The 25,016-nt window shown below is 42.1% G+C and overlaps 1 protein-coding gene across 4 annotated transcripts in view; it reads right to left on the bottom strand.

Annotated features, from left to right (window-relative positions):
* Positions 1-22,674, bottom strand: part of LOC145359298 (phosphatidylinositol 5-phosphate 4-kinase type-2 beta-like) — a 116,703-nt gene extending 94,029 nt beyond the window's left edge. For all 4 annotated transcript variants that reach the window (XM_080213863.1, XM_080213864.1, XM_080213865.1 and 1 more), the window contains exons 1-2: positions 22,298-22,674; positions 529-626 (exon numbers count right to left, since the gene is read on the bottom strand). In XM_080213863.1, coding sequence (XP_080069989.1) covers positions 529-626; positions 22,298-22,429 — 230 coding nt within the window. In that variant the 5' untranslated portion in view covers positions 22,430-22,674. The remainder of the gene's footprint in view (positions 1-528; positions 627-22,297) is intronic.
* Between the last annotated feature and the right edge of the window lie 2,342 nt (positions 22,675-25,016).

Below are 25,016 nucleotides of genomic sequence, written 5' to 3'. Positions count from 1 at the left end.
ACACTCCACTACATTAGCAGGTCCGCCATCCTTTTTCCAAAATGTTCCTTTCCCCGTCCTTTCTGTAACTACCCTCATGTCACAAACCATTCCTCAAGTAGGCAGGCATTGCACGAGTGGGCAATAAAACGTGTCAAGCTCAATGATTCTTCCTGCCTCTGCCCTTTTCAGCAAGCACCTGATCCCTCGCCTGGGCATAAGGTGAGGGATCAGGACTATGCAGCAAACTCACACATGAAACTGATTACAACTCACTTCAAAGGACAGTGAATAAGAATTCAAATTTTCACAGTATAAACTGAATCCAAACGCTATCACATCATGGGCTAAGACTGACAATATTTCAATTAATCTGATATATTGGAAAACCCTTAAAGCTATGCTTGCATGCTCGATGAAATAAGGTTCAAATGCACCATTTTGAAGATAATGTCGAACAGTTTAGTGGAGCCAGTTCGAATAATTAACCCTGAAAGAATCTCCTTCTCTGTCTATACAATAAAACTACAGAAAGCAATATCCGCCTACTTGTTAAAAAGGTGATTGTCCACTTTTATCTTGCTGTACGCTTTGAAGTCATCTGGCATCAACATTACAGGAATCTGAACATGGCTCAGTTCGTTGATCTGAAAAGGAAACAGTTAATACTGTAAACTCTCTTTTATGGCAGACAGTATTAGTTTCAGTGCTTAAGATTGGTTTGCCTGACAAGGTACAGTAAATCTAAAGGGTGAAGATGATTCATAGGAAACACACTGATGTGAAACAAAACAAACGAACATAATGAAAACTAGTTTAATTTCACCACTGTTTTATTACCATTGTGTCTATATTCGCCATTTCCAATACTTCATGGAATCAGTTCCAAAGTATTTTGAGAGTCAAATGGTATTTGATAGCTCGGTTGCTAATTGAATGATCTAAGCTAACCTGACCCACCAGGACTGTGGAAGTTCCCTGGCTAAATTCACAGTCATTGTAAATTTTCAGAAATACTGCAATTTACTTCACTGCCTCAGAGCTGTCGGGAAAAAAGACCATTTCTGTTCCTGATTGCTATCTGTAATTTCTGTAGTGCGTGTGTGCACAGATGCGTGTGTTTGTGTACATGCATCTGCTTGTGTGCATACATATGCATATGTGTATATGTGTTTGTCCGCTTGTGTTTGTGCACGTGTGCATGCGTGTGCGCGCGCGCACACGTTTGCAAGCATTTGCATATGTTGTGCGCACATGCGTGCATGCTCGTGCATGCATGTGTGCGCATAAGCATGATGTGTTCATGTGGAGGGGTTTAAAAAAAGTTATTTTATTACTGTTGGGTCACTGTCTGTTTAAGTTTATTTATTAGTGCTACAAGTAGGCTTACAATAACATCGCAATGACACTACTGTGAAAATCTCCTGGTTGCCACACTCCGGTATATGCCCGTTCGGGTACACTGAGGCAGAATTTAGCACGGCCAATGCATCTAAGCAGCATGTCTTTTGGACTGTGGGAGGAAACTGGAACAAACCATGCAGATGTGGGGAGAACGTGCAGCCTCCACACAGACAGTGACGCAAGCTGGGAATCGAACCCAGGTCCTGGCACTTGAGGCAACAGTGCTAACGACCATGCCGCCCTTGTAACAGAAGAAAAGTAGTTGGATGTATGTTGGCGGGTGCAGAGGTTGGGCATGCATTATGTGTTGCTGTGTATGTTGGGGGTTGAACATGTGTTGGCGTATGTATGGAGGCTAGGCATTTGTTGCTGTGTGCAGGGAGAACGGGTACATGTGCAGGGAGAACGGGTATGCACGTGAGTCTGTATGGGTACTCATTAGTTCTGAAACTCTTGTCTAACAAAATCCTACCCAATCTCCGTTTTGAAATTTTCGATTGAACCCTCGGCTTAACAGTTTTTTTGGGGGTTTGCGTTCCAGATTTCCAGTACCCTTTGTATGAATTAATGCATCCTGGCACCATCTTTGAAAAGACTAGCTCTAATTTTAAGGTCATTCCTCTTTGTTCTTGACTACCCGCTACCAGAAGAAAGAAAGAGTTTGTCTCTATCAAGCCTTTAATCATTTCAAACACCTCAATTAGATCACTCCTTGATTTTCTCTACTCAACGGAATACCAACATCGTCTACCTAAACTGTCCTCATAACTTAGATGCACTCTCCACTTGCCAACTAATTGGCATCCTTTTCTCATGCAGTATAAATTGCTGCTCCCTTTGAAGTTTTGTAATCTTGCATCTGTTCTGATGAGTGTAAGATGAAAATCTTCATTAGAAGGTTTCTTTTTCTCAGCAATACTTAAATTCCATCCTACCAAGCTAGGATATTGTTGAATAACATCCTTCATTCTGTCTGAATCCAACATAAAAATAAATTGGACTCATGTGGTGCCTTCCATGACCTCAGAACACCCCAAGCCAATTAAGTATTTCAGAAGTGTGGTCACTGTTGGAATGCAAGAAATACAGCGGCAACTTAAACACACACAACAAATGTTCACAAACAGCAAAGTAATAATAACCGTGTAATTTGTTTCGGTAATGTGGTCGAGAGAAATATTGGCCAAGACACCTGGGCGAATTTCCGCACTTTGGGATCTTTTACATCTACCCGAGAGGGAAGAAGGGCCTCAGGTTAATATTTCCTAGAATCATAGAATCCCTACAGTGCAAAAGGAGGCCATTTGGCCCATTGTATCTGCACCAACCAGAATCCCACCCAGGCCCTATCCTCATAATCCCATGCATTGACCCTACTAGCCCCCCACCCCGACATTAAGGGGCGATTTAGCATTGCCAATCCACCTAACCTGCACATCTTTGGATTGTGGGAGGAAACCGGAGCACCCAAAGGAAACCCACGCAGACATAGGGAGAAAGTGGAGCAAACTCCACACAGACAGTGACCCAAGTCTGGAATCGAACCTGGATGCCTGGCGCAGTGAGGCAGCAGTGCTAACCACTGTGTCACCCTGCCACCCAATATTTCATCCAAAGATCAACTGCAGGATCACTGTTGATATTGATACAATTTGAGTAGATGAATTCAGAGCATTGCATTGTCTGAGTATTACACTATTTGCTATTTCTTTTAACATATGAGCAAAACACTAGATACAACTGGATCATACAACAAGTACAGCCCACTATATACACATGCTTTCATTTAATTAAAACTCTCAAACCTACAGCCTGTGGCAGCTGCACAATCATTACACATCAATGCCTTATGACGCTGCAAAACAAAATCAATAGTTCCTATATTTATCTGTTATATTAAGAAACTCTTCAATTAACAATCCAGGTAGTAATCTGAGTTACGAAAACAATAATTCAAAAGCTGATTTTCAAAATTAATTGCCAGTAATTAATTTTTTTTTAAATCTGAAGGCAGGAGCTGCGCCAAATATAACTCAAATCATACCATACCACAGCGTTACATTGCACAACAGCAATGCACAGATGTGGAAACTAACAGTCACCAACACAGTGTAAGCATTACTACACAAACGACATACAGTAAGTACAGCAGTTTTTATAGCTAATTTACAGTAATTATTCAGGATGTGTTTCGTAAACCTAAACATTTTACAGTGAATCAGATCTTAACATCATCCATGACATTGTAAGTTAATATTAACATCCATAACATAGTATATGTATATACCACAGCGGCACAACGGCTGGCACTGCTGCCTCACAGCGCCAGGGACCCCTGTTCGATGCCCAGCTTGGGTCACTATCTATACAGCAGCTGCATATTCTCCCTGTGACTGCGTGAGTTTCTTCCAAGTGCTCCTATTTCCTCTCTCAGTCCGAAGATGTGTGGGTTAGGTCGATTGCAAAATTGACCCGGCTTTTAGGGGGATCGGCAGGATAAATATGTCGGGTTACGGGCATAGGGCTGGATTGTTGTCAGTGCAAGCCTGATAGGCCGAATGGCCTCCTTCTGTACTGTAGAGATTCCATTCTATGATACCACTGCAGCACACTGGTTAGCACTGCTCAGAATCTGAGCCAGGGACCCAGATTCAATTCCCAGCTTGGATCACTATCTGTGCGCAGTATACATATTCACCCGGTGACTGCGTGTGTTTCCTCTGGGTGGTCTGATTTCCTCCCATAATCCGAAAGATGTGCTGGTTAAGTGCATTGGCCATGCTAAATTCTCCCTCAGGTGTATCCGAACAGCGACCCAAGTGTGGCGACTTGGGGATTTTCACAGAACTTCACTGCAGTGTTAATGTAAGCCTACTTGTGACACTAATAAATAAGTATTAAAGATGAGCATCACACTTTCTTAACAAAAAGCCAAAGGAGACATCAGGATGGATATTGTTCAAAGAAATAAGTCTTAAGAAGCATCATTAAGGACGACAAAGATGGAGATTTTGGGAGGGAGGAATTTCTGGGGTTTAGGACCTAGACAGTTTACCATACAACCACTCATGGTGGAGTGAAGATGTATAAGTGAAGATGTACAAAAAGCCATGGTTAGAAGCAGCATGGAATTGTCAGAGGGTTGTCAGGCTCAAGGAGGTTAGAACATTAGGAATGAGGAAGGTCCGGAGAGATCTGGATACAAGGATGAAACAATCTTAAAAAGTGCAAGATGCTTGACAATTGCAGCCTGAAACTGTCTGGTTTAATTGTCTAATCAAGTTTCAAACGCGCAGAGGAGCCCCTGGCTTTTTGCACTTTACGGAATGCCAGCAGCCCTGACTCCCAATGGACTCCAGAAATGAAACCAAACATTGAAGCTGTGTGGATAGTATATCCTTCTGTGTAACGGATATCCAACCAACCACTGGAATAGGAGCCAAGTTGGGGGGAAATAATCATTTAAAAACACTTAATTTGATTTGACCCGATTTATGCAAAACCATCCTCATGTTCCCATGAATATTCCAATGAATAATCAAGACGGCAGCTAATCAGATTTCTACTGCGATCTTTCTTTGTGAGCTTGATCTTTCCTTCCAATTGGGTTTTAATATCCGTTACTGGCTGCCAATTATAAGAAAAATTATAGAATATAATCTATAGTATAGATATATACAATATATAGTCCCACGTGAAATGAGTTAGCACGAGGGACCTGGGTTCGATTCCTGGCTTGGGTCACTTTCTCTGTGGAGTTTGCACATTCTTCGCATGTCTGCGTGGGTTTCCTCCGGGTGCTCCCGTTTGCCCCCACAGTCCAAACGTGTGAGGGTTCGGTGCATTGACTATGCCCTTTAGTGCCCCAGGATGAGCAGACAAGCGGGATTAGTGCGGTAAATATGTGGAGTTACGGGGGTAGGGCCAGGGTGGGATTGTTGTCCGTGCAGACTCAATGGGCCAAATGGCCTCCTTCTGCACTGTAAAGTTATGTTACTGTGATTCTATCTCCACGAAAGATGGTGCAGTGCTCTAAATATAGGTTTTCATCTCGTAGGCCAATATCAAATTCAGCCCAGCCTACTCAGACAGAAGTCTCTCCTGTCCACTGCTTGTAAAGATCCCATCTGAAATGAATTGGTCTGTGGACAGGGATTTACAACATAAAAATCATCAAGAGCACAAACCTTCTCCACAGGTGATGGCTCAGAGGAGCAGGACCATTCTATTAGGTCACAATTAATCTTTACCTCAAGTCTATTTCCCTGCCTTCTCAGATTGGAGAAATGTAAAGTGACCCGAGAGTGCTTGATGCAGAAATGATTGGCGCTCCCAGGAGTAGCGTGCCACTGTGTTTCCTTTATTTAAAAACAAGTATATTGCCTACAAAGTACTCCATCTCACATTTTCTCTCTTTAGAAATTTCTAGATTGTCTGAAGACCTATGTCTGTGGAAGACCCACTCTTTACGCTGTTGATGCGACTGACACTAGTTTAGGGAGGTTATGTTTCCGATGAATAAGGTGCTGGTGAGGCCACACCTGGAGTACTGTGAACAACTTTGGTCTCCTTACTTGAAAAAGGATGTTTTTACTGGCACTGGAGGGGGTACAGAGAAGATTTACTAGGTTGATTCCAGAGTTGAGAGGATTGACTTGAGGAGAAACTGGGACTATACTCATTGGAATTCAGAAGAATGAGGGGAGATCTTACAGAAATATATATGATTATGAAGGGAATAAGTAAGATAGAAGCAGGGAAGTTGTTTCCACTGGTGGGTGAAACTAGAACTAAGAGGCATATCCTCAAAATAAGGGGAAACAGATTTAGGACTGAGTTGAGGAGGAACTTCTTCACCCAAAGGGTTGTGAATCTGTGGGATCCCTGCCCAGTGAACCAATTGAGGCTACCTCATTGAATGTTTTTAAGGCAAGTAAAGACAGATTTTTGAACAGTAAAGGAATTGAGTGTTACGGTGAGTGGAGTAGTAAGTGGAGCTGAGTCCACGAAAAGATCAGCCAAGATCTTATTGAATGGCGGAGCAGACTCAAAGGGCCAGATGGTCTATTCCTGCTCCTGGTTCTTATGTTAATTTGGAATTAATATGCAATGACAGCAGTGACTGGTATAAAATAAACTCCCCAGCCGTGGCTCAGTGGATAGCACTCTCACCTCCGACTCAGAAATTTGTACTGCCAGAGCGTTCTAATAACAGAGTAGTGGTTTTCAGCTGGGTATTGAACTGAGGTCCTGCTGCCCGCTCAGCTGAACCTAAAGGATTCCGTGGCATTATTTCAAAGAACAGCAGTTCTCCACTAGCCAATATTTATTCCTCAACCAACATCACTAAAACGGGGAATCTTGTCACTATCACGTTTCTCTTTGTGAGACCTTGCTATGTACAAGTGACTGCCATTTTTCCTAATTTCTCTCATCTCCAGCACTCATCTTCCAGTAGTCCAAAGATGTGTGGTTTAGGTCGATTGGCCATGCTAAATTCACCCTCATGTCAACTAGCAGCATAAATATGTGAGGTTATGGGAATAGGGCCTGGGTGGTATTGTGGTCGGTGCAGATTCAATGGGCTGAATGGCCTCCTTCTGCACTGTAGGGATTCTATGATTTTCTCAGTATTTCACTGAAACGTAAGCTTGGTTTATGTGCTCAGGCCTCTGAAGTACGGACTGAATCCATAGCACCCTCGGTTCAATGACAAAACATTCACCATTGAGTCTACAAGGTCAATTCCTACAGTTAAATGCTGGAGGGTAATCCAGCTGGGTCAGTCTCTCAAAGATCCAGACTGGAATATAATTCTGAATTGCAGAACGCTTCGAACTGCAAATTCCTCATCAATTATCTTCAGTGGAGACCATCACAACCTGAAGATTTATTGATCTTAAGGTATTTGCCCCTTTACTATTTTTATAAAACTTTATATTAAGTCTACTCATTTTATTACCTTAACTTACTTTTAGATGTGTGTGGAGATGCCAGTGTTGGACAGGGCTGGGCACAGTAAGAAGTCTCACAATACCAGGTTAAAGTCCAACAGGTTTGTTTGGAATCGCGAGCTTTCGGATGAAGGCAATGAAGGAGCAGCGCTCCGAAAGCTCACAATTCCAAATGAATCTGTTGGATTTTAACCTGGTGTTGTCAGACCGCTTACTGCACCCACCCCAATCCAATGCCGCATCTCCACTTCATGGCTAATTCTGTACTCCACTAATGTCAGAGTTACATTAAAATTAATGAATGAATTTTGTTGTTTTCTGACCACAAAGAATGCTATTAGTGCATCACAGCCAGGTCACCAGGTATTTCCAGTCTTGCAAGGGCCAGCGAGAAAAAAAAGCAGACAAAAACCAGACTCAGCAATGAACAGGTCCCGTGGCAGACGCTCAATTCCAGCTCACTATCTGTTCAGACATTCCTCCCCCTCACCTGATTACACACCTTGGAAGCTGGATAATTGGAGCTTCATTTGAAGGGCAAGTGACTCAGTCTTTAACTTCTATTACAACAGCCGTAAAACACGGGCTACTGTATTATTTCAATTGTTATTGAGAAACATAGCTGTAAGACAAAAGTTCAAAATGCAAAATGCTGCCAAGGTTGATGCAGTAAGATAGGAGATAAATCAAATAGTCATGATTACATGACATCAATCTTGGTTTTTCTTATAACAGGAAAAGAAAGGGAAACTTCAGGGACAGCACAATCACCCTTGTTTCCAACACCGTGAAGATGTAGGGAATAGGAGGAAGAACATGTTAGATGGCACAAGGGAGACTCTGAAGGAACAAAGAGCAAAATACTAAGCAGCAATAATCACAGCTGGAATGATTAGATGGAAAAGACAAGATTAGTCTTGTAACATATAATTTGCAAGAACAAATTCAATAGGTCCACTTCCTTACGGGATGGGAAAGATCATCTTAGATTAGCCACAGAGTAAACGTACACTCCTCCCCTTCCTCTCCACACCCAGAGCATCTAACAGTTTCTTGAGTAACTATTGTGTGTGCCTCCTCCCTCAAAGTTTCAATGTATGTATTCATCATTCTTTGGGCAAAGAATTTCTAGTCATAGGAATACAAGGACAGGAGTAAGCCCCCCTTCTATTGTTTCATTCAGTTAAATTGTGGCTGATCTCTACTTCAGCTTAATTTCCCCGCCTTTGATCCATATAAGAATCACAGAATCCTACAGTGCAGAAGAAGGCATTCCACCCATCAAGTTTGCACTAACAATCCTACCCAGGCCCTATCCCCATAACCCCATGCATTTATCCTAGCTAGTCTCCTGACACTAAAGGGCCAACTAAGCATGGCCAAATCACCTAACCCACACATCTTTGGATTCTGAGAAACTCTCTGACCTTTCACAAATCTCTCATCCCAATCCTGAAATTTTAAATTTTTCCAACACCTTTTGACGGTGAGAGTTCTAGAATTCCACCACCAGGTGTGTGAAAAAGTGTTTCCTAATTTCATTCCACAATGGTCTAACTCCAAATCTAAGGGGACTTCCCCCTTGTTTTGGATTCCCCACCAAAGCAAATAGTTTTCTGCAACTACCTCATCAAATGTCAATAATAATTTGTTCGAATCACTTCTCATCCTCCTAAATTCAAGGAAATTTGTGTAACCTGCCCTGCGCCTATATGCCCTGTTGATTCCGTGCTGTACCTTCTCCAATTTAAACTCGTAAGATATAAGAGCAGAATTAGGCCACTCCGCCCTTTGAGTCCACTCTGCCATTCAATCATGACTGATAAGTTTCTCAACCCCATTCTCCTGCTTCTTCCCTGTAGCCTTTGCATAGTGATGTTAGGATGCCCAAATCTGAACACAGTATCCCAGACTAAGTCTAGCGAAGGCTCTGTACGACTGAAACAGAATTTCATCTCTTTTGAATTTGTATCCTCTTGAGATAAAAGCCAACATTCCATCAACCTTTGTGATACTTCTTGGAGCTGCACTTGCAATCCGTGCACACAGCCTCCTAAATCTTGCTGCTACTTCACAGCTCCCAGTCTCGCACCACGAAGAAAATATTCCATCAATGCTTTTCATAATCCAAAGTGGATGACCTCACACTTCCCCACATTGAACTCCAACTGCCAGAGTTTTGCTCACTTAGTCAGCCTGCAGCTCTTTGTGACTTCCTCTTCCACCCACACAACTTACTGTTCCTGCTAACTTAGTTTCATCTAGAAACTTGGCAATACAATCCGTCACCCAAACCATTTATAAAAATGACGAAAAGGTAAAGTTCTCAGTACAGTTCCTAGGCAACATCACTTGTCACATACCACCAATCAGAGAACAAAGCCTTTATCCTTACTCTGATGCCAACCTCCCAACCAATTATCATTTTACATCATAAGAATACCTCAAATTCCATCTGGTCTTATTTTTTGCTAACAATCCCTTGGTTGGAACTTCATCCAGTGCCTTCTGGAACTCTGTGAAGGCAACATTCATAGGCATTCCCCAATCCAAAATGCTTGTGATCTCCTCAAAATGTGCAACTAGAGTATAGCTAGACATGACCTACCCTATAAGAGTCCATGCTGGTGCTATTTGATCAATTTAGTTTAGTTCAAGTGTTCATTCACTCAGCTTCTGATGTAAGATTCCAGTAGTCTCCCTCAAAATTACTAAAAAACATACAGGGCCATAGTCACACAGTCTCCTTTACCTCACCATTTAAAAAAAGTTAACTGATGTTTATAATCTTCTAACTCCTGCAGCACTGGAGGCAGGATTGCGCGGAGTGGGTGGGTTGGGGGGGGGGGGGGGGGGGAGCGGCGGGTGGAAAGCACGGTGGCACAGTGGTTAGCACTGCTGCCTCACAGCGCCAGGGACTCGGATTCAATTCCAGGCTTGGGTCACTGTCTCTGTGAAGTTTGCACATTCTCCCCGTGTCTGTGTGAGTTTCCTCCAGGTGCTCCAGTTTCCTTCCACAGTCTGAAAGACTTGTTGATTAGGTGCATTGACCTGAACAGGCGCTAGAGTGTGGTGACTAGGGTAATTTCACAGCAACTTCATTGCAGTGTTAATAGAAGCCTTACTTGTGACTAATAAATAAACTTTACCTTTCAAGGCACGATTCTGAACTGCAGAACACTTTGGACCTGCAGCTTCCTCACTCATGGTCATCAATCCCCTGGATGGAGACCATCAGGACCTGAAGATTTGTCTATCTTAAGTTAGGTTATTTGTCCCTTTACTATTTAAGTCTACTCATTTAATTCCCTCAACTTATTTTTAGGTGGTTCAATTAGTATTTTGTCCTCTTTCTCCACTCCACTTTCAACTTCTGCAACATTATTTTAGAGTGAGATTTAGAGTTCTGGACTTAATCTTTACTAGAATGTTTACGACCTTACGTACTCTTTGCGGTTCTCTCTCAGTTACCTCAACCGAAGGCTGAAAAGCCCTAGTTCCTGCATCTTTCCTCATCACTCTGTTCGCTGATGCTGGGGGTGTCAGGCACCTCATGGCAACGCCTCCAAGGCTTGAAAGTCTCCTTTGATATAGGTGACCAAACTGAACACAACAGCGACAAAGTGCGGTCTGTGTTAGCATCTCTTTCCTTGCACTCCACTGATTTATTTATATAGTTCAGGATTCTACCTTCATAGTTTGTCTGCTGGGTACTCTGCACACAGTGAGTAACATTAGATTAAAACAAAATACAATACTAATTTTTCTATCAATTAAATAAAAATTATCTGCACTTATCATATACACTGCTATAACATAATCTGGTGACATAGAATATGCTTTTTGTTTTAGACGATTTACTAAGCAAGTGTAAAAATGGCTGTAATCTTGTAAATCTACAACAAAGAACATCTTTTGCAAAACCATGATCAGTTTTTTTTTTAAACAAATGGAGATTGGGTGGCACGGTGGCACAGTGGTTAGCACTGCCCAGAATCTGAGCCAGGGACCCAGATTCGATTCCCGGTTTAGATCACTGTCTGTGCGCAGTTTGCATGTTCACCCAGTGTCAGCGTGGGTTTTCTCCGAGTGCTCCGGTTTCCTCCCGTAGTCTGAAAGATGTGCTGGTTAGGTGCATTGGCCACGCTAAATTCTCCCTCAGTGTACCCGAACAGATGCCAGACTGTAGCGACTCGGAGATTTTCACAGTAATTTCATTGTAGCGTTAATGTAAGCCTACTTGTGACACCAATAAATAAAATTTAAAAATGAAATATACTTTGCTATTAAATAAAGATATTGAAGGGTTTGATGGATCTACTTTTCCAGTACTCACAGCTACATACAGGATTCTCGGGGGGTTTGACAGGGTAGATACCGAGAGATTGTTTCCTCTTGTGGGAGAGTCTAGGATATAAGAGTTTTATTTCAGAATAAGGGTTGCCCATTTAAAAAGAGATGAGGAAGAATTTCTTCTCTCAGAGGGTAGTAAATTTGTGTAATTCTTTACCACAGAGGGCTGTAGATGCTGGGTCATTATGTCCAAGGCTGAGATAGACAGTTTTGTAATCAGTAAGGAAACTGAGGGTTATGGTGATAAGGTGGGAAAGTGGAATTGAGGATATCAGATCAGCCATGATCTCATTGAATGGCAGAGCAGACTCGATGGGCCGAATGACCTAATTCTGTTCCTACATCTTACAGTCTTAGCAGAGGTGATAGTCAACATAACAGTGTCAGAAGGATGCAGGAACACGCAGAAATGCCCACCAGCAACAACCACTGCCTATAACGAAATGGAGGTGGAAAAATCCAGTTGCGGATGTCAGCCAGTTGGAAGTGAGAAGAAAACAGAAATGAAATACAAGAATCAGCATTAAGAAAGTGAAAGGGGAAACTTCATAATGGGATATCAAACTCTCTCATCGTTTAGCTCATATAGTTAGTTGACTTATGGCTTGACTACATAGTTTGTGTTGATGCTGAATGACTACAGCCTTGTGTGAAGTTTAGAAGTCTTACAATTTGCCCAGTCCCAATCTTCTTAGCACAAACCTAAAAACTAACCAGCTCTGATGAAGGGTCATCCCGACTCAAAACATTGGCTCCACTCTCTCTCCACAGATGCTACCAGACCCGCTGAGATTTTCCAGCATTTTCTGTTGCCTAAGAACTAACTGTCTATTTAACCAGTGCTCTGACTGATGCTCTTCAATCTGTATGATCCAAGCTTGTAAATCTCTGCTTCCACTGGTCAGGAAACAACACAAAAATTAGCAGTACAATCGTGATGTGGTGACCTATGTCACCCTGCACAGATAGCTGTCCCGCATCAGTGTGATAGTAGGAGAGCACCTCTATAGCATTGACAAAGGACAATCTCCACACTTAATCATGATTAATATTTTTAAGAACCCAGTTGCTTGCATTAGTCAAAGTCAGTTCAGTGTTTGGTGTAAATTCTAACTCAGATTTTTTTTATATTCCAGATGTAAAGCTTGCCTCTTGGAGACTAGACACATCTGGAGCATCTTATCCAGATAAGAAGCCCCAAATCTGCCCAGTTGCCTTAAACATGAACAGGATTCTTCTTCCCAGATGCTGACCAAGATGAAGTTTAGAATCTATTAGTGGATGGGCTGGAAGTCAATTTTGGGTTACACATAATGGCACTCCCGTTTGGAATGGGTCTGACTGACGCCAGCACTCAGAAGTGTAAATTCAAGTCAGACCTGATTCTGAAGTGAGGCAGAATGGGACTCCCTTGGCTCAATGTACCATGAATGAAACTGTACAAAAATCTCAACTTCCCAATTGTGCAGGTATGGTAAATTTAACAGGAAGAGTGCCTTTAATGCCATTCCTACTCAACATCATCAATGTGTTCACTGGGCTTCAAGGCAAGGCCTCAATTTTAAAATTCTAATTCTTGTTTTAAAATCTTTCCATGGCCTCACCCTTCCCTGTCTTTGTAATCTCCTCCAATCCTGTGACCCTCCAAGATATATGTTGCACCCCAATTCTGGCCTCTTGAGCATCCTCAAGGTTAATTGTTGCATCATTCGTGGCCCTTCCTTCAACTATTTACCTGTTCCTCTAGAGTTCCGTTTCCAAACCTCTCTGGCCTTTTTTAAAGATGGTATGGAGATGTCAGTGTTGGACTGAAGTGGGCACAGTAAGTCCAACAGGTTTATTTGGTATCACGAGCTTTCAGAGCACTGCTCCTTCACCTGATGAAGGAACAGTGCTCCAAAAGCTCATGATACCAAATTTAACCTGGTGTTGTGAGACTTCTTACTGTGCCCACCTCTTTTAAAAACCTCCTTAAAATCTCTTTTTGTTACCCCCGAGCTTTTGGTGTTCTGCCCTTACATGGCTCAGTGCATATGAAAAGGTGCTAGTTGAACACGTTTGATGTTTTCATTCAACATTCAAACCAGTTGGGATGGGTAAATGGCTGCTTCACAACAGTATTTACATTGCTTCTTTGAAGCTACATGTGGAGATGGGATCATGACAGCCTGGCAGAACACAAATCCACACACATTCAGATTTTTACAATTATACACATTTATCGACAGCATTGAGAGTATGAGTGTGTGCAACAGATGAAACAATCATTGACAAAGAAGACAACAAGTGATATTTTGGAGACAAGGGAGGTTAGGTCAAGTCAATTGCTATTTTATACTGCCAACAAAATTAGCACTTATTCTACAGGCAGTTCCAACTGACATCAGTTTTGGCTTGTAATCATCCTGGTCTTATGGTCAAAACTATGGCACACTTTTTGTCACTGTAAGACAAGCTCTCATCTCCATCAGTAGAGCAAATCTCCGCCAAGCTAAAAACAGCTTTGCACTATTAAAGTACATAGCTGAATTCCAATTTGGAATGTCAGAAACCCCTATTCAGAACTGCATAGCAAAACTGTATAACATGGTTTAAATAGAATTTACAGCACACTTCAAGAATTCAGCTCAACTACTCGATGCCGATGTTAATCCTGCACTTGAGCCTCTGCCCTCCCTATTTCATCTAACTCTATCAAAATATCTTTCTATTCTTTTTCCTCTCATCTGTCATCCCTTTAAATACCTCTTTTCTATCCCCTCAACAACTGCTTGAGGCAAAGAGTTTGACTCTCAACCCAATCTCTGGGTAAAATAGTTTTTCCTGAATTTCCAAGTGAAATAAAAACCAGATGGGTTTTACGGAAGGAAATCTGCCGACGTTACCCCCAGTCTGGCCTGTACGTGATGCCAGAGCCGCAGCCAACGCAGCTGACTCTCAACTGCCCTTTGCCTGGTTTGGCCATTTCACTCAGTTCAAGGGCAACTAGGGATGGGCAGTAAATGCTGGCCCAGCTAGCGACACCCACGTCCCACAAATTAATTTATAAAAAAATTAATAGTGAATCTTTTACATTTACAAACTCAGGTTTTGGTCTCCCCCACGTGAAAATATCTTCTCTATTTCTGCCTTACCAACAACAACAACTTGCATTTATATATTCACACCTAGCAGGGTAAAATGTCCGAAGGTGCTCCACAGGAGTGTCGCATTTGACGCTGGGCCGCATAATGTGATATCAGAGCAGAAACCTGGTCAAGGTGGTCAGTCGTAAAGAGTCAGAGAAGTTCACAAAAAAACCCGTCTGCTTCCTAAGTCATCTTTAGCTAACTCCAGCATCACAAAACACTTTACTACAAGATTGTGATTTGACAAATTCACTCTCTATGAGACTCATATTTTATCCTTGCTTTCTTCACCACATTTGCAAAGCAGCAGTCTGCGACAGGGCTAGGGGAGGATGCTGTCTTTTAGGTCTCAGCCTTGGCTCAGTGATAATTGTACCACAAAGCCTGAAGATCGCAAGTTCAAAGGCCACTGCAGGACTTGAGCACATAATTCAAACTGACACTTCAATGTAATACTGATGGGAAATCATTGGTGCTATCTTTAAAACAAGATATTAATTCAGAATATTGCTAAAAGAGAAACATGTTGCCACAGCTTTTCATCATGCTCTCATCAGGACAAATGCAAGAATGCCAAATTTCAAACCATCACAACAATTTATATGAAAAGGGTGTTGATTGATTGAAAGAGAATTTTGATTGGCCTAGATGTTGCCATAGAGAAAACAATGGGGAACTATAGGCTCCACAAGCTTTATTTCAAAAAAGGCACAAGACTTGAACATATTCTTTTTGTTTGCAGGGGACGGGTCCCTGTCTAGGAATTTATGCCACTTCTAGCAAGCATAAATGAGCCACATTATGATGTTAAACCATTCAGCCCCTTTCAGGCAGGTGATAAAATCCCACAGTATTACTTAAGAACACCAGGAAAGTCAACCAGCACTACTAAAACAGATTATCTGATCAGTTATACCATTGTTGGTTTGTGGAACCTTGTTATTTGCAAATGATCAGCCACATTTGTATACATTTCAACAGCAAGTCAATTTCAGAAGTTTTCAGAGTGCCCTGTGTGGTTGTGAAAAGTGCTATATAAATGCAAATTTCTCCTTTCATTTCTTCTGTAGCCAGGAGGAAGCACCATCCAAATCATCGCTCCAACTACACATTTCTTTTGCTCGCCATGTTATCAATTTTCAGCCCAATTTCCTTAGATTTTAACTTTCTGACCCCCACCCCACCCCCCCCCCCCAAAAGCCCAGCGATCATCCTGGCCATAGCTGATGCCCACCAAAATGGCCCTTTCCTTTTTTGACTGATCTTTGGGAGCCCTGATAACTATGCGCAGCAAATTATGGGGTGGCATGGTGGCACAGTGGGTTGCACTGCTGCCTCACCACGCCAGGCACCTGAGTTCAATTCCCAGCTTGGGTCACTGTCAGTGTGGAGTTTGCACATTCTCCCCGTGTCTGTATGGGTTTCCGCTGGGTGCTCCAGTTTTCTCCCACAGTCTGAAAGACATGCTGGTTAAGTGCATTGACCCGAATAGGTGCCAGAGTGTGGCGACTAGGGGAATTTCATAGTAACTTCATTGCAATGTTAATGTAAGCCCTACTTGTGACTAATAAATAAACTTTAAAAAACTTTATACACAGACCTTTTATGTACCTAACGTTACTGAATCAGACGACAGCTACACATTTGTACTTAAGCTTGCTGTCTGTTGTACAAAATTTGATCTTGAGTTCCTTTTATTACTTTATTTTTATTTATTTACTTTTCTCATTCATTTACAGAGCACAGGCATTGCTGGCTAGGCCAGCATTCATTGCCTATCCCTAGTTGTCCTTTGGAAGGTGGTAGTAAGATGCTTTCCCGAACCGCTGCAGTTTCTGAGGTGAGCCTTTGACGCTGCAGCCAATCACACAATCCCGAAAAAGTTAACATTTTTAAAATCTGACTTTGGAAGGCAATTTATTTTTATCAAATATTAAACTGAGTTAAATTCCATTCATTACAATTCAATAAACTGGTTATACTAGGTTATGTCAGGTTGGTATATCATAATCAATAACCCTTATGTCTTCATGACACCATGATGACCCATCAAAATGGATTGTGCCAGGTTACTGGGTCCATTTAGGAAGCAATAAGAAACAGTAATAGGAAGATAGTTAGTAATCCCTAACAGTGTGATTACAGTGGCTTCTCCACCCAAACAGACTTGTTTGGATCTTGCAATCTGCTGCTAAATGCATGGAGGGTCCTGCCTCACCAGTTAGAAAAAAAAGGAAGAAACATAATACAACTTCCCCATATCATTTCTGCAATATATGCTTTATGAAAATACAAGAATAGCCACAAAGGATGAAGGTAGCAACCTCAAGCTCAGTTAGGTTATGACTCACTCATGCAGTTTATGACAAGGAGTGTCAACAGACTGTCTTTGAATGCGCCTTTGGTGCATGCTATAGAGGCTCTCGGAAGACCATGGATCAATATTCTCATTAACTACCATATTTCTCCAATTGCAAACCTTTTGTGTTCCAATCCACTGTAAAGGAAAAAGCACGAACAGCCTTTGCCAAATCTTCCGGCCAATGGAGTTCAACGCAAGAGAAAATGATGGCAACAACTTGCCAAAGTTCCTCCGTGAGCAAGGACAGCAGATGCATGGGAACAAGTCACACCATCCTGATTATGATGCCATTTTTACACTGTTGTTTGATCGAAAATCATGGAACTTCATCCTGAACAATGCTGTGGATATACCTATACCACTTTAGATGAGGCAGTTCGGGAAGTCAGCTCAGCAATTCTTTCTCAGAGGCAATAATTGATGGGCAATAAATAGTGAATCCCATATCCCATGAATGGATTAAAGTACAAAATTGCTAAATCTGCAAATTGGACTGGATTGTTTGTACATGAGAAGGCAAACACGCAGGGTTGAAAGTCTGCAGTTTAGATAAAGTTAAAGTAAAAGTTTATTTATTAGTCACAAATAGGTTTACATTAACACTGCAATGAAGTTACTGTGAAAATCCCCTAGTTGCCACATTCTGGCACCTGTTCGGGTGCACTGATGGAGAATTTAGCATGGCCAATACACCTAACCACCATGTTTTCTGGACAGTGGGAGGAAACCAGAGCACCTGGAAGAAATCCATGTAGACACAGGAGGAAGCTGCAGACTCCGCACAGATAGTGACCAAGCCAGGAATCGAACCTGGGTCTCTGGTGCTAGGAGACAGCAGTACTAACCACTGTGCCACCCTGCCACCCCACCACCCCAGATAATAATCTTACCCAAATCCATCAAGGTTTCTGTATTGAGACCTTGAACAAGGACCCACCATTCTTCTGAGTAATCTATCAACATTTTGGCAGTTCATTTTTGCAATTCTTAAACTATTCAAGAAATGAACTCTGTGCGTCCCTTTTGTTTGGCTCAACGTGGCAATGTAAGATCCCAGATAAACTTAAAAGCTCTTATCAATTTTCTGATCACCAAAGGAAAACAGACCAGTTCAGGCTCAAATCTGCTCATCCTAATCACTGAATCTCTACAGTGCAGGAGGTCGACATTCGGTCCATCAAGTCTGCACTGACACTGTGTCAGAGTGTCTTACCCAAGCCCTCTCCTCTGCCCTATTCCTATTACATTTGCCATGGCTAATCCATCTAAACTACACATCTTGGGTCACCAAGGGGCAAATTAGCATGGCCAATTCACCTAACCTGCACGTTTTTGGACTGTGGAAGGACCTGGAGCATCCGGAGGAAACTCACAGAGACACGGGGAGAAACTGCAAACTCCACACAGACAAGTCACCCAAGGCCAGTGACCCAACCCAGATTCTTGACGCTGTGAGGCAGCAGTGCTAGCCACTGCACCACCCCTCTAATGGCTCTGGTGGCAGTAGAATTTGGTGTTTGAGCCACATGTACAAGTTCAGGGTTATGTTCTATTCGTAGAACATGGCAAGTTATTCAATCTGTGCAGAAGGACAGTCCAGGGCTATAACCTCATCATCACGTAGTTAGCATTCCCATTCCTAATCAGGCTTCTGGAAAGCATGCACAGTATCAAGCTCAGCTGTGGTGGCCTTCACAATCAAAACTCTCTGCAAACCTGTCTTATTTTCTTTGCTCCTAGCCCCGATGAAGGGTCATCCAGACGCGAAATATTGGCTCTATTCTTGCTCCATAGTTGCTGTCAGACCTGCTGAGATTTTGCAGTATTTTTTGCGTTTGTCTCATACATACTTGGTGGGAGTATCAGAAACCAAGTCACCTATAGAACCATACCCCAATATGATGGAGGAAAGCTGAAATAGGGATTTTTTTTGTCTGTATTAAAATGACGATGAGCACCTCAATGTTCTCCAGGTAAAGTGACTACATTTTTTCTTCTTGTTTTAAAATACAAGCTATAAGAATAGGTCAAGGTCCACAATAGGAATCAACTGTCCAGAAAGCTTTACCTGTCTTACTAAATTGACCACCAGTTTGTGTAAAAGACTACTTTTTTCTAATTCACTCATGGAAATGTGAATGTCACTCCCTGGATTAGCATTTATTGCCCATCCCCACTTGCCCTTGAGAAGGTGGTCGTGAGTGCCTTCTTAAACCGCTGCAGTCCCTGTGGTATAGGTACACCCACAGTGCTGTTAGTCCTGCCCTAAATTCCCGAGCATCACATAATTAATTGCTGAAGATGCTTCACGCAGAAGGTATCCCTGCCACATCCTGATTACAACACACCCTCTCAGCAAAGAAGCAGACCTTGTGATACAAAGTTAATTCACGACAGTAGCATTTGATTTCCTCCTGGAATTACACAGCATTCACCACAGAGAGACAGGCCATTTGGTCAATTGGTGTTAATCTGCCATCTCTACATCGTACAATCCTAACTTTCTATTCCTCTTCTTGTTACATATTTATCTAGCTTCCCCTTCACTGCATCAATGCTGTTTCCCTCAACTTTTCCAGGCAGCAATGGGATTTGCATTCTAACCATTTTCTGTGTAAAAGGTTTCTCCTAAGTCCCTCATTGGATTCATTAGTAACAATTTTATATTCATGACCCCTGAGTTTTGGACTCCCTCAGAAATGGAAACATGTTCCAGTTACCCTTATCAAATCTGATTTGGTTGGGTAGAAAAATTGAATGGGACAGACACAGACATGATAAAATAGAAATACAAAAGAGGTTCTTCCCCTCGCCAATATGAAACAGATCAGGAAGTTCACAGGTTAGCACTGCTGCCTCGCAGCGCCATGGATCTGGATTCAATTCTGGCCTTGTGTGGAGTTTGCACGTTCTGCCCACGTCTGCATAGGTTTGCCCCGGGTCCTCCTGCTTGTTCCCACGGTCCAAAGATACACAGATTAGGTGGATAAACCAAGCTAAATTGCCCCAAGAAGAGTAGGTTAGGGGGATTAATGGGGTAAATGTGTGGGCTTATGGAGATGGTGGGGGATTGGGCCTAAATAAGACACTCTGTCAGAGAGTCAGTGCAAACTTAATGGGCCAAATGGCCTCCTTCTGCACTGCAGGGATGCTATGATTTAATTCCCAGTCTGTATGGTTGAGTTCTGCTGCAACAACGTTGGGGTCACTGTGATTGAATGCCAGTACATCTTGGCTAGGAAGGAGGAATAAGTCAGCCATGGTTCCCACTCTTGATTATTATCCCTTGGTCTTTGGTGTTTGGCTGTGTTTCCTAACCAGCATGGGAAATAGCAGAACTGAGAACTTCATGAAGAAATGGTTGGATTGAAAAATCAGCCAACCCACTGCAGCTCACTCAGGAGTTTTTGAAATATCAAATCTGAAGCACCCTTCTCATATTTCAGGGGTATCCAGTTAACCAAGGGCAACATACAGCTGCAAATCTACCCAGAAGGACACCAACAGTTATACTTCCAAACACTGCAGATAAACCTCCAACTGCAACGCCCCGCAGCTTGGTGTTGAGGGATCCTAAGGTAGATCTGCATTAGGAACATGGGAACTGGAGGAGGCCATTCAGCCCCCTCAAAACTGCCAATCATTGAGGTTCCATCTATCCGCATTAGTTCGATGACCCTCAATGTCCTTGCCTTGTAAAAATCCATTGACACATGATATAAAATCCATTGACATATTATATAAAAGGGTGGGTATTACCACATTCACATCAAGATGTAGTAATTCCTTGAGGAACTTTTACTGCCCCTTCATGAACCAGCTACTGGACAGCAAAATGCTGAAAATGAAGTGTGTTGTATGCAGTCAGTCACAAATCTGTTTGTAAATGTAAAATTACCCTAAATGCTGCAATTCCCGGCTGAAATCATTAAATTACAGGAATTACTGGACCTAAAACACACGACAAATTATAAACTACAGCCCACAATTGTGCAAAGCTGACACACACACACACACACAAGCCCCAAAAAAACCTCAAAATGCTCACTTCAATAACTGCCCTGCCTCCTTGATTCCCTTGGATCATTTGGAAGAGGGATTTTGACGCCTTTGAGGGACCTTAAACGGTTTCTTTTGCTAGGATAAAGCCTCAAGCTGGGCAGTGCTAGGCCGCAAAAGCCTCGGCCTTGCCTGAGCAGCGAGGCCGGTCCGAGAGGCGCGGCAGCGGGGAGGCGAAAATCAGATCGAAAGGAGGAGGAGGAGGAGGAGGAGGAGGGGGGGGCGGCTTTTAAAAATCAACCCGGGCCGAATCAGGTTAATTTTATTAACAATAATAGAAATATGTCCCCTTCATAAAAAGTGAATGTGTGCATTAAAAATAAACCTTGGCGAATCAAGCCGGCGGGAGAGGGGGGAAAAAAATAATAAAAGGCCGAAAAAATCCAGAGGGGAAACGATGTAAAACCCTGCGATTAAAAAGGTGGGAGTTTAAATAATAATAATTTAAAAATAAAACATTTCCTCCCTTTTGGGCCTGAGAGAAAATTCCTCACAAGATCCCTGAGGTCAAAAATCACATTAAATATCCAAATAAATAACTCCTTGGATCACATCAAAATAAAACATGATTTATTTTCACTCTTTTAATTAAAACCAAACACCTTCCTCCAACCTGAACTGGACGGTTAAAAAAAATTAACACATCCCTGCTTTCCATTTTTCTAAATAAAACAATTCATTCAAATATCATATAGCAACAAATATATTCACTTATTATTCATTATTAAGTGTGGTTCCCTCCTCTTTTCCCCTCCTTGAAAGATCCTCATAAAACCCAACAGGCCTTCAGCTCCTTCCAAAAAGGTCAGATCCATTCCTAAAAAAAAAATTAAACTCAAAAATATAAAGTGACCCAGCTTCCCTTTCCTTGAAAAATGCACAGTCTTAAATCAAGGTCCAAAAGAAAAAAAATGATCAAGATTATTGAGCATCTTAAGCCATCTCTCTCTCTCTCTCAAGTCCAGCTCCTCACAGGAAAGTGCATTCTCCTTTTTAAGATGCATTGATAAATAAATCATAATAATTCTAATAATTAAGACAGATCTGATCTTACTCACGGTGTGGTTGACTCCCCACATCAGGACACTAAGTAGGGGCTCACTGGCCCTGAAGAGCTTCACTTTCTGAGCCACAAAATGTTTCTTCTTGGTTTTTGTCTTGCTGGCACTAGCAGTACAGTTGGCTGCCATTTTTGTAAAACAAAAATTTCCCCCCCCCCTTCAAAAAAAAATCAAAATGCAAGAAGAAAAAAATCTTAATATTTTCCTTTTGCCGTATCCCCTTGCTTCTGGTATTTGTCAATTCTCAGCCTTTAAATTTCTGGGCTTGACGGCACATTGCAAGGGTGAGACCAAAATGTCATGGTAGCTCCTTGTGAGTGGACGAGTGAGAACCAAAAAGCCCTATGAATGTCTCTTGTTTGTCTGTCTGTCTCGGTCTCTCTCCCTCGGCTTCTTTCTCCAATCTCTAAGGCTGCTCCCCCTGCTGCTGTAAGATGCTTTTACAACTCAGATGAACATCACCCTCCTTCCACACAGCAGAAAACACTGCCATCTATCAGTATCAACAGTTACTCGACTGCTAGTATCTCTCGAAATACCTCTCAGTCAAGCTGCACTGCCATCCTAACTAATCCTTCTCAGCATTTCTAAACAGGTTTGTAAATGTAAACCTTTAAACAGTTCAGAAAGCTCGTTGACAAAGGGTCATCTGGACTCGAAACGTCAGCTCTTTTCTCTTCTGACAGATGTTGCCAGACCTGCTGAGATTTTCCAGCGTTTTCTCTTTTAGTTTCAGAAAGTTCTGTGTTCAAGACACCCACCCCTTCTTTCAGCTCCACAAACTTAGGAATGGGATGGTACTTTGGCGCAGGACTGAGGGAGTGCTGCACTGCTAAAGATGCTACCTTCACGATCAGGTTAAATGCAGTCCTCTTCTACCTTCTCAGATGGACGAAGCACTATTCAAAGATGCAGTGGTTAGCAATGCTGCCTCACAGCATTGGGTTTGATTCCCGGTTTGGATCACTGACTGTGTGAAATTTGCACCTTCTTCCCATGTTTCTATGGGTTTCCTCCAGGTGCTCCAGTTTCCTCCCACAGTCCAAAGATATGCATGTTAGTTGATTGGCCATGCTAAATTCTCCCTCGGTGTACCTGAACAAGTGTGGGAGTATGGTGACTAGAGGATTTTCACAGTAACTGCATTGCAGTGTTAATGTAAGCGTACTTGTGACATTAATAAATAAGCTTAAACTTAAACTCAAACAAAGAAGAGCGGGGGTCTTCTGGTGAACATTCTCCGATTGACAGCCGTAAAATGAATTATCTGGTTAGCATCACATTTGTGGGAGCTTGCTTGCACAAATTGGCTTCTGTACAGTACAACAGTGACTACTCTTAGAAAATACTTCATTGATTACACAACGCTTTGGGACTTCCTGAAGTTGTGAAGGACACTGATGAAATGCAAGTCTTTCTTTCTTATAACTCAGTCCTTTGATATGAGGAATCAACATCCTGTGGGTTTTATTTCCAGGGCTTAAATTTCTTACTTGTGCCTCAGTGACTAAATTTTGACACAGTGCTCAAATTGCATTCTGACCAGATGGCATTCTTCTGTCCTATCCTTTTTAACCCCTATTCTGCCCCCCCCCCCACCACCCCCCACCCCTATATACCAAAGGTGATGAAGTTGAAATGGTTGAGAATTTCAAGTTTCTAGGTGTTCCGATCACCAACAATCTGTCTTGGTCCCTCCTCACTGATTCTATAATTAAGAAAGCCCACCAAGCCCACCTTTCTCAGAAGGCTAAGGGAATTTGGATGTCCACCAAGACTCTCACCACTTTTTACAGATGCACTACAGAAAGCATCCTTTCCGGCTACATCACAGCTTGTTATGTCTCCTGCTCTGCCCAAAACTGAAAGAAATTACAAAGGGTTGTGAATATAGCCCAGTCCAACATGCAAACCAGCCTCCCATCCATTGACTCCCACTTCCCACTGCCTAGAGAAAGCAATCAAGGTCCCCACACACCTGAACATACTCTCTTCCACCTTCTCCCATCAGGAAAAAGATACAAAAGTCTGAGAAGATGTACCCACCGACTCAAGAATAGCTTTTTCCTTGCTGCTATCAGACTTTTGAATGGTCCAATCGCACATTAAGTTGATTCTTCTCTTCACTAATCGGTAACTGCAACACTATATTCTGCATCCGCTCCTTTCTCCTCCACTATGTACTCTATGAATGGTATGTTTTTGTCCGTATAGCGTGAAAGAAACAATACTTCACTGTATCTCAGAACATGTGGCAATAATAAATCAATTAATCAATCATATCCGCAATAGAACTGACAAAGAAACATACAGTGGGCCTGTTTAGAATTAGCAAATCGCAACATTCTATATAGTAAAATTGAAATGTTTGGTTCATTGGAAAGACTTGTATTTATTAAATACCCTGTAATATCTCTAAAAATAACACAGAGAACTTCATATATGATGTATTATTTCCAAATACCATGTCTTGCTATGTACACATCTCCAACAAGGCAACATTTCTTCAGTACTGCACTGCAGCACTGCAACTAGATTTTTGTCACCAATTTTTCAGAGTGGAACTTGAACCCATAACTTTGACACAGAAACAAGAGTGCCATCAACTGAGCCATTGTGACATGACAGAATGTAGGAAACGGAAGCGGCTGTAGGCCAGACAGCCCCTCAAGCTTTATTCATAATTCGATAACATCGTGGCTGAACTTGCACATTA

Source organism: Carcharhinus amblyrhynchos, chromosome 27 (genome assembly GCF_965287045.1).
Source record: "Carcharhinus amblyrhynchos chromosome 27, sCarAmb.v2.hapA, whole genome shotgun sequence".
NCBI lineage: Eukaryota > Metazoa > Chordata > Chondrichthyes > Carcharhiniformes > Carcharhinidae > Carcharhinus > Carcharhinus amblyrhynchos.
Note: the sequence above shows the minus strand (reverse complement) of the source record. Positions and strands in the feature narration are given on the sequence as shown.